Genomic DNA, 13,422 nt, shown 5'->3' with positions numbered 1-13,422 from the left:
AGCTAATCGATGAGCTTTGCTGATATCTGCCGTCACTGAAAGGTTGTACCGCTCTCAGGGAGTTCTTGTCTTGATATCTATGACGGGCGAGTTTGCCTTTCCGGTCGTAAAGAAAGCGCGGATATTTTCAAAGCATTCTCTCTCGGCTTTCTGGAATGCCTTCTCTGTCAGACCACCCAAATGTGGCTGCAAAACGACTTTATCACTCTGTAAAAAGTAGGGATTCGGGCTTGGTTCGTTCACAAACACATCAAGTCCGGCACGCTGTACCTTACCTGACTCAAGTGCCTCAATAAGAGCCTCCTCGTCGATGACTGCTCCTCTAGCCGTGTTAACGAGGAATACACCGTCCTTCATAGCAGAAAATTCGGCTTTGCTGATTAGGTTGGTGGTTGCTGCATTTAGAGGGCAATTCAGGGAGACGACATCTGCTTCACGAAGAAGGTCGTGTAGAGACTGGCAATATGTTGCACCATAGGCAGTTTCTTCAGAGGACGGTAGTTGATTTCGATTGTAATACTTAATCTTCATGTTGAAGGCAGCGGCTTTCTTAGCGAGGTACTGGAGGAAGAAAATCAGCAAGAAAGTCCCGGTTCAATAGACTTCAGACTACTCACCTTTCCAATAGCACCCATACCAACAATACCAAGAGTCAATCCCGACGGATCACAAGTAGGAACCAGGTTCGCGCCCCTCCTCCACATACCGCTCCGTGCACTCTTCTCGGCGTTTGTGGTGTTCCTCAGAACAGCAAGTATCAGAAACACAGTCATGTCTGCTGTAGCTTCAGCGACAGCATTCACAGTGTTGCAAAACACAATTTGTTGACTGGCCATCCAGTCCACGTCGAACTCATTGAATCCCGCACTAGCAGAAGTGATAATCTTGCACCCCGGTGCTAGCGCTTTAAGTAAATCCTCGTCGAATGGTTCGTAGGGCGGCGTACCCATACGAACGATGAATGCGTCTATTGGGCCCTTTTTCTCAATGTCTTTTGGTAGCAAGGTCTGAGTTTCCTCGCGGTTTGTTGCAGACAGGACAGAGTAGTCAAACTCCGTTTCAAATTGAGCAAGGTATTCGCTGCCCACAAATGCAGGCTCCCCGAGGGAAACAACGCGTGGCTTTCTTCCGATGGTCATGATTATTTTACGAACTAGGAAGAAAGCGAAATAAAAAATAAAAGGCTAAGCAAAAGGCTATAACGTTGCAGGACTTCGTGAGCGCAAAATTAATTCAAAGCTATCAGAAAACGTGATTTCCAAGACTGTCGCAAGCTTGACCCCGCATAATGCAATTAATCACTATCGCGTGCCCAAAGGGCATTCGGGTTCTTCCGAGAGCATTTGGAACGGAAAGTCCCGACCGATAAGATTTCTATAATCCGAGGAAGTTTCGTAAAATAATATGTCTATACCCCGGATTAATACTGATATTTGGATTTTGAGATTGCCGATAACTATTTCATGACAGAAATACAGCCAATAGCAACAGAAATCCCAAATCAAAACCGCCTAAAAAATTGTCGCTTGGAACCTGATCGTAAAACACCAATTTTAGCGATCTCCGAAAACATGACTGTCAATGATGACGGGCCTCCCTTAGGATTTATCTCTATTGATGTCACTTTACACAGGCCACCGGGTGATCCTTTCAATGAGGATACCTGGCCATTTCCTCTGATCCGAGAGAAAGTTGATGGCTCATCAGAGTCTCAAGTAGTGTGCTCAGGGCCATATGACGACACCTTTATCAACAAATTTGTTGAAGCCGGTGAGAGGCTTTCGAAGCGAGGAGCCGTGGGTATCATCACAAGTTGTGGTTTCCTAGCAATGACGCAGCCAGAGTATGTTTATCCCGTCGCAAATCGTGTATTCGGTCTTATCCACTAACTGTTCAAGGCTTGCTACTCGTATCTCTATACCTATTGCTACATCTGCATTGATTCAAATTCCCTCAATATTGACCCTGCTTCCTACCACGCGAAGTGTTGGCATCCTAACATTTGATGGCACACGACTCAGCCCTCTTCACCTCGCCAAAATGAATATCCCCGCTTCCAGGTGTCATATACGGGGGGCTCCAGAAGGTGGTCTATTACAAATTCATATCTGCCAAGGTCTTCAATATGTGCATGATGAAATATGTGCGGAACTAGTAACTGTAGCCCGTGAATTGATTGCTGAATATCCTGATATCGCAGCCCTCTGTCTAGAGTGCACGCAAATGGACTGTGCAGAATGAATTGGTGTAAGGGGCGTTCACAAGTCAGAATTGAGGATCAATTGTTGGTCCCCTCTTTTTTAGAGGCTACCGGGATCCCAGAATAATAGGTGTAACATTGATAAGGAGAATAAGTTACCCCGTAGTGTCAGAGGAGTTCACAAGTCGGAATCAAGGATCAACTGTTGATTCCGTTTGTAGCGGCTAATCGTGCCGAGCGCCCAATACTTTTACAGTGTTGGGTGCTCTGCACAATTATTGGGGATCATAGTCTAATTGGCGTAACATTGCCATGTAACACTAATAAGGAGAATGAGGATCTCGCTTTGCTATTAAATACTTCATCCAACAAGAGCATCTAACATCGTTCTTTAAAACGAAGATCCAGCGCGCGTATTCAAAGTGAGCATCCAACACGACAATCCATAACGTTTATCGCAGCGGTGATTGCGGTCGCTCTACTTCACAACTTCCATTCCGCCTCCAACATCACGCGACCTTCCGAGCACCATGGGAAAGTTCACAAGTAACATGAAATACATTACCCTCTACGCCAGCATCCTTGCGCTGGCTTCCGTTGCATTGGCCTCAGGCAAGCAGCCATGCTACAACCACGCCGACCCTGACGTGTATGCTTCTTGTTTTCCTTTGTAGCGTCGTGACTGTGCTGATGACTGCCAGTGGCCTGCCTAACTACTGCGCTTGCAACGACGGTACCTGTTGGGCAATCTCGAGTCATGACTGCAACCCAACCTCGAATGTGCGACTCAATCCATGCCCACTGGGAGATCCCTAACTACGGAGCATGAATCCCGGCGTTCTGCAGCAACGTCCATCCCAAATTTCACACGTGATGAAGATCAAGGAATAGGGTACAGATATGATCATGTAACATATGGGATAGCTGAAGTACCGTAGTTACATAAACTAAGTCGCGTGGAGAACTCCTGTTATAACGTTTTGCTCGGTTTCTACTGCCGTAGTAAGCATTTTGTAGGGGATGACCACAGAGAGAAATCTCTATTGGAGAAAGACTGTGTGGCATTGCTTAGGTACGAAATGGACGGGGGGAGAAAGGAAAAAAAGAGACGGAGTACGCAGATGTATAGCGCTCATGGTTCAATCCCCCTTTCAGGAATATGTTGATGCCTAAATGCGCCATTTTTGAACAGCAGAAAAATGAAAATACCCGTACATATGCCTTAATCAAATTACCCTACCGGGTTCTGCTGGCGTTGCAAGAATATAAAGCTTTTCACGCCATACAAATGCATACATTTCTGGTGTTCTAAGTGGTTTATAAGGTCTTTCTCCCCATATATGACAGTAGAGATTTTCGTCCTATATAAATCCATACGTCCTTATTTTTAGGGTGGTGCAAATGAAGCTTTTTACCAGATGATGTTAGTGTGCTTGGCAGACCCTACCAGCGTACTAGCGTACGGAGTGGAAGGGACGCGCACGGCGCGATTAATAAATATGGTATTCTTTCAAATGAATACACGAAACTAAATACATACATAGGATATGCACAAAAATCCTATGAGCCGCATAAATAGGCACCTAGGAAGTAACAATCGTCTAGGAATAATTGTTCGATTGCCCGTAGTATTACTACCAACCAAAAAAGCAAGTTCGCATGTGCAATTAGCGTCCCTTCTTGGCCGAGCTGGCAGGGTAGTTAACACCCTGACTTCTGCTTTTCCTGAGATTCTTTCGCCTTTTCTCTTTATGAAACTGTTATTATTAATACCATTATTCCATAAATTAATGGTTTCGTAATGGATTAAAATATCGAAGTTCAGTTTTGATTTTTGGAGCCGAAAGATCACTTGCCACACAGTTCATGGCTATCCATTCATGTATTAGTGCTCACCCGGGCACGGCCCTCCCGAGGTCCTCTAAGCGGCTCACTAAGCCATATATAACCCCGGGGCCGACGGGTGCTCATGCCCAGGTGCCCAGGACTGTCCGTTTACTACTACCGGGCCGTCATAGTATCCTTAGTTTCCTTACAGAAAAATTCCAAAGCTCGAGACGACTTAAGAATCAAGGAAATTACCCCAGTACCTACGATGTCCGAACAAAAAATCCTCGACCAACACCCGGGTGTGATACGCTCCGAAGAGCCTCAAGACCATAGAGACGACGGGTTGCCCACGACTCGGACGACGAGCCCATGGTTTACGACACTCCTATAGACTACGCAGGTCTAGCACACCGGGAGCGCGACCAACTTATCGCCGAGGGCGCCGATCCTGATTCCGTCATCCTCCAAAGCGAATTGCACAATCATATCATACGACGAGAAGGCGAGGCCCTTGATGACTATATGAAGCGCTACTCTGAGACTATGATCACCATGATTAGTCGTGGCGTTCATATTCTCAACGATCTGTCTACTGCTGATGTGGTGGCATCCGGGTTCGGAACCGAAGACGGAAGGTTTTTCGATTTGGGCCCAGGATCAGGCGCGACGAAGGGGAGTTTCGTGAATTTAGCCAGTGGTTCTCAGAGATATCGGAAATAGCGCAGAATTATGAGGTACCGGAGAAGTGGTTGAAGTTTAAGGCAGAGACACCAGCGGTGGATTTGAATTATGACAGCGAGAATAGGCCATGATCACATTTCAGGATTACTTTATCATCGAGTGCTGAAGGCAGTCTGGTATGATATATTTATCAAGTGGCCGTGTCAATGCAAACTACTACGCATTTTTAACTCAATTTGCTATCTAAAATGGCCGGCTTGCCCTGTTCTGTCGTCTCTATCAACCCTTCAATAGTCTAAGGGCGATACTTAGTATTTTTGAACTCGGTGCTATGCGTCAAATACCTTACTTCTGCCTAGCAGTTTTTCTCTGCGTACTGTTCATATTCATTCTCATAGAGATATGCTCCCGGTACAAGAGGTTCCTTGACCTGGTGTTCGGTGCCAGCGCTGACCCTGGCATCGGGAGCATCGAGCCTTGTCATTAGTTGTCCCTTAGATCACTGCGAGGATCACCATGTGCCAGCAAAGTACTACTACCTAGTTCTCATAAGTATGAACAAAAGTATCAAGGAAATAGGTCCTGGTGGGCTCGGTAAATCGATTGGTGTGATCCAGAAAGAAGGTATTTGGGGCTGAGCGCATGAAGTTGATCATTGCACGAATATCACTACTGCTTTGTCCTCCCCACCCTTGAGCTTGGACTGACCACATCTTCTCATCATTTATCCACTGCCATCGACACACATTGATATGAAACCTCGAGGGGATATAACTCTTCCCCTCTAGTGTAGTTAGTTAGTTTGTGCCCTCTCCTCTGGTCATATATCATGAGTGGATGGATGAACACAATCTATTAAAGACATATTTCTCATATTGTCTCGTAGCCTACCCAAAGCTTGGCCGTAGTGGCAGATCAGTAGTACCGTTGGCTTTGAGCCAAGAACAGCATTTCCTATTCTATATCCCACATGAAAAATATAATCAGCTGTTCGAGGATCTGGAGATCATTCCTCCTTCCAACATCACCGAGGAATGTAAGACCACCATTCGCCTTGGCATATACGAACTAGAACTTCAATATTTGGCTATCAAAACAGACTGATCGGTTGCCTTGATCCTTCTGCACGTGCTATCATACCCTAACGTAGTACAATTATCAACAAGTCAACCACTTCACCTATAAGATGATACCAACTACGAAGTTGAGTAGTTTGGGTATATGAGGCATGGCTTTTATTGGATAGCTTAGATGATCACTCGGCCGCGGCCCCCATGATGACTGCATCAAATTGGAGGGTAGTATTGTCAAATATCGCATGAAGTTTCTGGCATTGTCTATATAAGACAGCTTCACAGCGCTCCAATTTCCAAAGTATCAATCTCATCAACAACAACTCTCTCTCAACTGCTTTACCGCAATCTTCTACAAGAACAATCTTTCATCATGCAGATCACCAGAATTGCCATTGTCCTCTTCGCCGCAATGGGAGCGGTTGCCAACCCCGTTGCGACCGAGTCGAACGATCTTGATGCCGAAGCTTTCGGAAGTAAATACGGAGGAGTAAGTTCTTCTTATGAGATTTCCATATAGAAATAACACTAACCTTGAACCACGATATAGGAATGTAGCAAGCAACATAACACGTGCAAATATCGGAAGAATGGAAAGACCCACATAATCAAGTGCCCTTCGGCTAATAACTTGAAGGTAAATTTCGATTCAATTCCAGGCCAACTGCTCTGTCCTAATATCTTTTTATCTACAGTGCAAGACGGATCGCCACCATTGTGAATATGATGAGCACCACAAGAAGGTCGACTGCCAGACACCAGTTTGAACCCAATTATACTTTTCCGCAAGGAACAGAATCCTTGGCTGTTTTCGGTATTCTCCAGCTCATCAAAGGCCTGAGATAGTTTGTGTCTCTCAAGAAGGGCTTGGAACACGCAGTGGATTCTGTCTGTATTGGGGTGATATATTCGTACATTCCCAGTGGTTCTTTTTATCGTTCTCGTTGCTACCACACTCGTTAAGTATCTAGCTAGCTATAGTTTATCAACATGTTGCTTATTTACTGCCTATCCTATCGAGTAATAGTACTAGTAGCAGTCGCATTTCTGATGGTTTTCAACGTTGTTGGCCAGCTGTACTTAGCTATGTATCCAATCCAAGTTATACTACTACTACTAGCAGGTACCTTCTCGCAAGTCAAGGGCTTCGCTCGAGTATTATTTCGAACATATCGATGCTGTCGACCGTATGATTATTTGATGCTCCAGAATATACTCAAGTTCAACACAGTGGAGGCATAATTCAAGGCTACGTGGGTATATCTATTGTGGATGTGGAATTTGGATATGAAAGGCATTTAATTTTGTCATTGTTTCATTCTATTTGATAGAACAGATGTGGCTTTGATAAAAGGACAGTGAGGAGCGGAGATAGTGATCTTCAACTTGATGACTCAAAAGGCCGAGAAAGAAAGAGAGAACGGGGGGATGTCTACATGGCGTTTTCGAGTTTTTGTTCGAAGCTTCATCCAAGTCTTTACGACTCTTGCTCCTCATCGCTAAGGGACTTCAGGCACGAAAGATGCTTATCCTGATGCAGGGCATCGCCACCATTCTTGTATGCCCTGAGGACCTCAGAATTCCTTTCTTTGATTGTGTTCACCATGTACTCGATGCCATCAGCGGCAAGCTCCTCCAGGGCCTTCTCATTGGCCCCCTTGGCTTCTTCCTGAATCTCATGGAGTCGCTTCAGCCAGAACATATATCTCCATGGCGAAAATCCAGCAGGTGATCGCTGTCCGAGCTCCGATTCAAGGAACTCCTCGCCACCCTTGCTAATGTCGCTAGGGCAGTCGTTCCAATACGCCTCTGATAGTAGAAGGAGGTTTTGGCTTGCTATTTTTAGCCAAGAAACAGCGGCTGGTAACAGATGAAAGACCTCAAGTTGCTTGATACCTCGGTTAAGATCTTCCTCATCCGATTCTTCCCCAGTGCGAAGTTCTTGACGGCTTTCAAAGAGAGCGCGAAAGATCAGAAGACCGACTTGACACAGCCTATCCTTAGCGACACGAGTGGATGCAAGTTTTGCTAGGAATGTTGCGAAGTTGAGACGGTGTGTTCCCGACATGGAAGCGCTGTTATTGACCCAGAAATAGGTCATATCGCCAGCCAAGAATGGGAGATCATTCCAAAGTGTACCGTCGACGGTTCTTGCGATGTCAATCCCATAGACTCCCGGTGCAGGTCTAGTCAATGGCCCCATTCCTTGAATGCGTAGGATATCGAGGACTATACCCTCATGTTCAGGTGATTCGGAGGAGATGTTTCGGCCAAGCTCGTAGTACATATACCACAGGGAATGAATGTAGCCTTCGAGTGAATCGACACCATCTCCAATATCGCAGTATCGGCTGGTAACAACCCACGTCCGGTTACTAAAGGCCACGTCTCGAACCTCTTTGAATTCACCCCGAGCGATAGACTGACGTGTACTTTCCTGGTCTCTGCGAACATAGTCGCTCGTTGTGATAGAAGGAGTATCTCTAGGCAGAGAGCTCAATAGAGAATCACGGAGGTGGTCCATTTTGAAAAGCTGACTAGAATGATGATCGATAAGTTAACTAGAATGTAGGTGAGAGAAAGGAGACAGTGGAGTATAGGGAAGTAAAAGCGTTAGTATGGTGGAACCCCACGGAGACTTAAATCGTTGCAAGGGTCAACTTGAACGAGGGGACAGACAGATTCCTCTCCAGGGGGGACCCCTACTAGGCAGCAACATAGGTTCTGACATGCTGGCAGCCCCACCAATGTATGAATTTTTGGACTCGTATATGCGCTGCTAGGCTATACCGATTTCTTTGTTGGTTGTCGATCAGCCGGCAGCCAAGACAAGAAGTCCATGTCGATCATGCGGCCATCCAGCAGGTAATACGTAACAGGTCGCAAACCATGCGTTGCCGCGAGTAAGACTGAAAATTTTCAAGGCTGAACTGTACGAAGAGAGAGTGATGAGATGGCTCACGTAGCACTATTTCAATTTTACATTCAATATGACCAATCGGAGGCTTAGTTTGCGAGCCGCTCTGGATCCTCATGTGGGCTAGCGACCACTTAGCTGTCGGCGGGCTCGACATTACTCCCTCATAGTAGTGTAATATATACTCCGTACGGAGAACTCCGTAGAGCGAGTTACATCGGGTACATGAATCCGGCATCATCATCACCATCCTTAATAGTATGCCTATTTACAGATCTTTCGAATTCTCCGGGCCATTGTGCGTTGATGGGAACGTCAACCTTATGGAAGTCATCACCAAAAGAATGGCACACCGATGTAGCAATTGATTAGTGGCAAGCGAAAATTCAAGGGGGATGTGAACCTAACGGTCCAAAAGTGAGTTCAGAAAAGTGCAGTCGCCAAACCTAGTGAAAGACGTTGTGCAACTTCCTACGGAGTAGAGGAATACAGGTTGCTTCCTCAGGGCGTTCATCACGTGCATTTCCTGGTAGTCCGAGTGGCCCTGCAACATGAGTAGTGACTCTGAAATTATTTCGAGAATTTGGGTGAATGGGCGGAAGTATGTATACAATGACTTTCGTAACGAACCAAAAAAAGAAAAACGAAGTACATACAACAGTGAGGATTCGCTGGTGGTCACCCACCCAACTACTAACTCACCGGCGTGTGGCTTAAGTACGGCTGAGCGGACGGGAAGCCCTGTTTTCCACACCCTATGGTCGTATGTGGTTGGATATGCTTTCTGAGAATATATATACAATATTTTAGGAATTATTATCGCAACCATAACATAACCATGCAAAGCACTGAACACAACACTACCTAGTATATGAGAGATCTGTGTTCGCTGTCTTAAGGAAGATCGACCGGAGGTGAGAAGGCTAGGTGCGCCCGCTATAGGCAGGGTGAGAACCAGAGTGAGAACCACCCTTCGCGGCGCGATCATGGCTCTGACCCTATCAGCTCAGCTGCTTTCACCTATAACATTTGGCGCCTAGGCATCCACACATAGCTACTTCTATGCTCAAGTGACGTGAATTATCTCGTGTAATTAGGCGCGTTACACTCGCTTTCTACGTTTAAAGCCGGATTTCCTTCCATCATCAACGATAATATCGTGTGGAATCAAAAGCGCGAACACGATTATAAGCCTACATAACTTAAGATATTCATGCGAGCGATGACTCTCACATCACAATATCTTATCGAAGTTGATTGATGGCTCGGCATTTGCACCAACAAGCATCTACTCTAATCCCTGTCAAGCACTATACACATATATATAGCGAGGTTGCCGGAGTCTATTGAGTCAGACTGCACCGAGTTCATTACTCTGCTAGAAGGTCCAAATGTATGACACCTAGAGCGAGAATACCTAAGGTTTGATTGTTTCTCCTTAAATCCTTATAAAGTCTCCTTATAACTTTGTCATTTGTCAACCATCAGTAATGAGGTCCAGGTCTGTCTCTTTTTAAAACCTACGTAGAGTAAAAGCCTAAAACGACAGTTTTGCAAAAAAAGAAAAAGCCCGATCTCTACCAAAAGCTCAGAACTCTCTTCCCCATCCATACTCCCCCGCGATAAATCACGCGTTGACAGCCGACATCGCCAATCGCCTCGCAACCTCACTAATACCAACCCCCCGCCGAATCTGCGTATCGTCAGGAGAAACCTCTAAGTTTAGGTCAGGGTCGTTCAATGCATCGAAATTCGTCATGTAGAAGAAAATGCCCGCCTGGCTGACAAAGTTCGCTCGATCCAGCACGACCGCGAACATGCGAAAGGGTGTGCGGAGCATTTTCCGCGCAGCGCTGAGCGATTCCTCGGGTAACTGCGGAGATATGTAGTGCGGTGCGGGAAGGTCATCTTCGGATGCGCAGAAGGTGTGCAAGGCGCCGATAGGGAGGTTAGTTTGTTGGTGGCTAAGGGCTTCGGTGTGGGCGGGGCCGATGGCGGACCAGGAATTAGATTCTGGGATGAAAAATTCAAGGTTCAGGATTTTGTTTGCTGGGAGGTGGGAAAGTAGTGCAGCAGTGAATGAGTCGAGCGGTGCTCTCGAGGAGGGATGAACCGACACTATTGCGGAGATAACTGAGGAACGGCGCGTAGACGAGGTAATGCATGTCCGGGTCATTTCCCTCTGAAGTATTCGTAATGGTCACAACATCGGCATTTTGGGACACTTGGAATGAGGGATCAAGTGAGAAACCTCCCGCGGACATTTCCTGATCTAGCTGTTCGTGGAGCTGCTCCTCCGGTGGAGGATTTGGGTCAGGAGGCTCGCCCTCGTCCACATCCAGCGCATACTGAAGCGAAGGGCTACCAGCATTGAGGAAGACATCGCACATGATGATCTGGCCGAGATCAATCTGGCACATGACGCGCTCGGTCGACAATTCTAAAGCTTCCGGTGATAACTCGCCCTCTGAATCAGATGAACGAAGCGCTTCAACAACATGGTTGCGAGTATTGGAAAAGCAGCGGTTGAAGTAAAGTAAGCCAGGGTCATCACCGGCTCCAGCAAGCTCGTCCCGATCCTCAGTATAGCCTATGCGATAGCTGTGAGAGCGCAGCAGAATACAAAAGCCAACTGGCGTATCGTTACTAGGACGGAAGAACTGGGGAATTAAAGGAGGTGGATTGGAAGCTTCCGACCGATGTTGCTGCTTGCGGTGGGCAATCTCACACCGATGATGGTCGACGCAGGCGAATGCATGGGGCGGGTAATAGGAATAAATCTCGAAGAGTGGAACAGTTCCGGGAATATCTCATGTATGAAGCTGTGCATGAGATATTCCCGGAACTGTTGGTGATCCGCATCCAAAGGGACGAGGCTATAGACCTGGATAGGGACCAGATGGCTGGGTTCCGGGCTATAATCGGGCTCGACGAATTGCTCGAGGACCACACAGTGACCTAGATGGTCGGGGTAGTTGCGTACCTGCTGCCAGTCACTTGCAGACATTTCCGCAGACCTTGAGTATGAAGAGTAAAAGGAGGGGGAAGTCGAGGGGTTATACCCGTCTAGCACGAGATCCACAGCGCAGCGGGGAACCTTCCATTTGTTGTCGAAGTCAATACCAAATGTCACGGTTGACTTGAGATAGAGGGCAATTTTGCCATTGGCCGTGACGGAAGCATCAAAGAAGGGCTTACCGATAGTCTTTGCTTCGCAGTTGGGCTCGTCGAGGGCTTGGTCGGGGTGCGCAGCATTCTGCGGGTAGGTCTGCTAGATCTCCCATAAGGCCAGAGTTACGTCGGCTTCGAGGTGACCAGCTACAACAAAGGATGCCTCAGATGAGGCATAGACGGCGAGGTTAGGGCCGACTGTGACGAGGCCAGGAACGCGGAAAGTAGCGCCGGGAAAATCGTCTAGACCAAGCAGCTTGATATCACCGGTTGAGTAAGTCAAGGACACCACAGCGTCGAGTTCAAACTTGGCATTGATCTCTCCAGCGTTTCTGAAATAGAGATATGGCCTTTTCAGGTCCATTCCCTCTTTCAATGTGGCGATGATAGTAAAGCCGAAGGAAGTCTCGATGTCAATCTTAGCCGTGATACTGGATCTAACGTTCGCCTGCACTTGTGCCGGACCGACAGGGCACGGTCCAAATTGTTGGTCTATGAGTAGAAGCTCAAACTTCTCGTTGACATGGTGGTTGAGCTTTTTCGTAGCCTCTGCCTCACCGACAAAGATCAGTTCAGCGAGCCAGTTGAGAACATCCTCTCCAAACCAACGTTTTTGTATTTCGTGACGTTCCAAACCACCATAGTGGTAGCCAGCGCTTGCGATTTTGATGAAAGCCAGTGTCATCTTGCCTTGCTCGTTTTGCGTGTCGCTCAGCATCAGTTCCACCAGGCCGGTCAACCACAGCGTTCCAGTAACCAAGCTGGTTGCTGAAATCAATACGTACCTACACCTCCGCAAAGCCCATAAATGGGCCCGGACCTCGAGCCCAAGGCCCAACCAGTGGAGGTCGAAAAAAGGTCAATATATACTTTGATATCAGATATATATTTTAGATCTGTACGGGAGCACTATCACTTTCTTAGCAAAGATCTATAATTTATAAATTTTCTAAACCGCGTATTTTCTCGCGTTTTTAATCGTAATTGATATATTGAACTATTAGTTTACTATACATCAATTATAGTAATAAAATACTACCCCTAGATAAAGGCGAGAAACGGGGTCTATATATATAGTAATTAAAAAAGTCAGGTTTTTCGGAATATTTGTATTGTTTGGTGCTTTTTGGGCCCTAATAGGCCCCTATTCAAGGCCCAGTGGGCTTTCACCCCGGGCCCAAAACCCAGCCCATTAGTGGGTTGGGGCGGGTTGGGCTTTGGACTTTGTGGGCTTTGCGGAGGTCTTGTAACGTACCATTGGATCGCCGAAGTCGCGAGGGACGCGTTTGAATTCATAATCCAGCGTCAGGTCATACACTGATCTACCCTCGAGGTTGCGCTTGTTGAGATGCCCTAAGATTAAACTATTCTTCTACCAAAAATCCACTTCTCTCAAATTACTCACCTGTCCTTGATTTACTCATTTTCCGTTTTGGGTCAGCAGACTGCCGAGAGTTGATCCGTTCCGCCAACATAGAGCGGTGTGTTCCTCAAGTTCTCAACTCTTCTATATCAGGTGCTCATCCCTCATCACGTCAGACCAGTATTTC

The 13,422-nt window shown here is 46.7% G+C and overlaps 7 protein-coding genes across 7 annotated transcripts; 4 read left to right on the top strand and 3 right to left on the bottom strand.

Moving 5' to 3' along the window:
- Positions 1-54: 54 nt before the first annotated feature.
- N7479_006074 (D-mandelate dehydrogenase-like dehydrogenase) lies at positions 55-1,139 on the bottom strand (the record flags this gene model as incomplete). The annotated part of the gene is made up of 2 exons (XM_057253770.1): positions 55-561; positions 618-1,139. 2 exons carry the CDS (start codon positions 1,137-1,139, stop codon positions 55-57), a joined length of 1,029 nt encoding a protein of 342 aa, XP_057107632.1.
- A 432-nt stretch (positions 1,140-1,571) lies between these two features.
- On the top strand, positions 1,572-1,889 carry N7479_006073 (uncharacterized protein; the record flags this gene model as incomplete). Its single annotated transcript, XM_057253769.1, has 1 exon — positions 1,572-1,889. One exon carries the CDS (start codon positions 1,572-1,574, stop codon positions 1,887-1,889), a length of 318 nt encoding a protein of 105 aa, XP_057107631.1.
- An 841-nt stretch (positions 1,890-2,730) lies between these two features.
- Positions 2,731-3,016, top strand: N7479_006072 (uncharacterized protein; the record flags this gene model as incomplete). Its single annotated transcript, XM_057253768.1, has 2 exons — positions 2,731-2,849; positions 2,875-3,016. The coding sequence occupies 2 exons, from the start codon at positions 2,731-2,733 to the stop codon at positions 3,014-3,016; spliced, it is 261 nt and encodes an 86-aa protein (XP_057107630.1).
- A 1,383-nt stretch (positions 3,017-4,399) lies between these two features.
- N7479_006071 (uncharacterized protein) lies at positions 4,400-4,750 on the top strand (the record flags this gene model as incomplete). Its single annotated transcript, XM_057253767.1, has 1 exon — positions 4,400-4,750. One exon carries the CDS (start codon positions 4,400-4,402, stop codon positions 4,748-4,750), a length of 351 nt encoding a protein of 116 aa, XP_057107629.1.
- A 1,407-nt stretch (positions 4,751-6,157) lies between these two features.
- Positions 6,158-6,551, top strand: N7479_006070 (uncharacterized protein; the record flags this gene model as incomplete). Its single annotated transcript, XM_057253766.1, has 3 exons — positions 6,158-6,274; positions 6,335-6,421; positions 6,480-6,551. 3 exons carry the CDS (start codon positions 6,158-6,160, stop codon positions 6,549-6,551), a joined length of 276 nt encoding a protein of 91 aa, XP_057107628.1.
- A 710-nt stretch (positions 6,552-7,261) lies between these two features.
- On the bottom strand, positions 7,262-8,308 carry N7479_006069 (DUF3632 domain-containing protein; the record flags this gene model as incomplete). The annotated part of the gene is made up of 1 exon (XM_057253765.1): positions 7,262-8,308. One exon carries the CDS (start codon positions 8,306-8,308, stop codon positions 7,262-7,264), a length of 1,047 nt encoding a protein of 348 aa, XP_057107627.1.
- Positions 8,309-10,328: 2,020 nt separating this feature from the next.
- On the bottom strand, positions 10,329-12,557 carry N7479_006068 (uncharacterized protein; the record flags this gene model as incomplete). Its single annotated transcript, XM_057253764.1, has 4 exons — positions 10,329-10,750; positions 10,815-11,481; positions 11,685-11,957; positions 12,000-12,557. 4 exons carry the CDS (start codon positions 12,555-12,557, stop codon positions 10,329-10,331), a joined length of 1,920 nt encoding a protein of 639 aa, XP_057107626.1.
- Between the last annotated feature and the right edge of the window lie 865 nt (positions 12,558-13,422).

This window comes from Penicillium vulpinum (assembly GCF_028829585.1).
Source record: "Penicillium vulpinum strain IBT 29486 chromosome Unknown utg000003l_segment0_segment0, whole genome shotgun sequence".
In the NCBI taxonomy this organism is placed as follows: Eukaryota; Fungi; Ascomycota; class Eurotiomycetes; order Eurotiales; family Aspergillaceae; genus Penicillium; species Penicillium vulpinum.
Note: the sequence above shows the minus strand (reverse complement) of the source record. Positions and strands in the feature narration are given on the sequence as shown.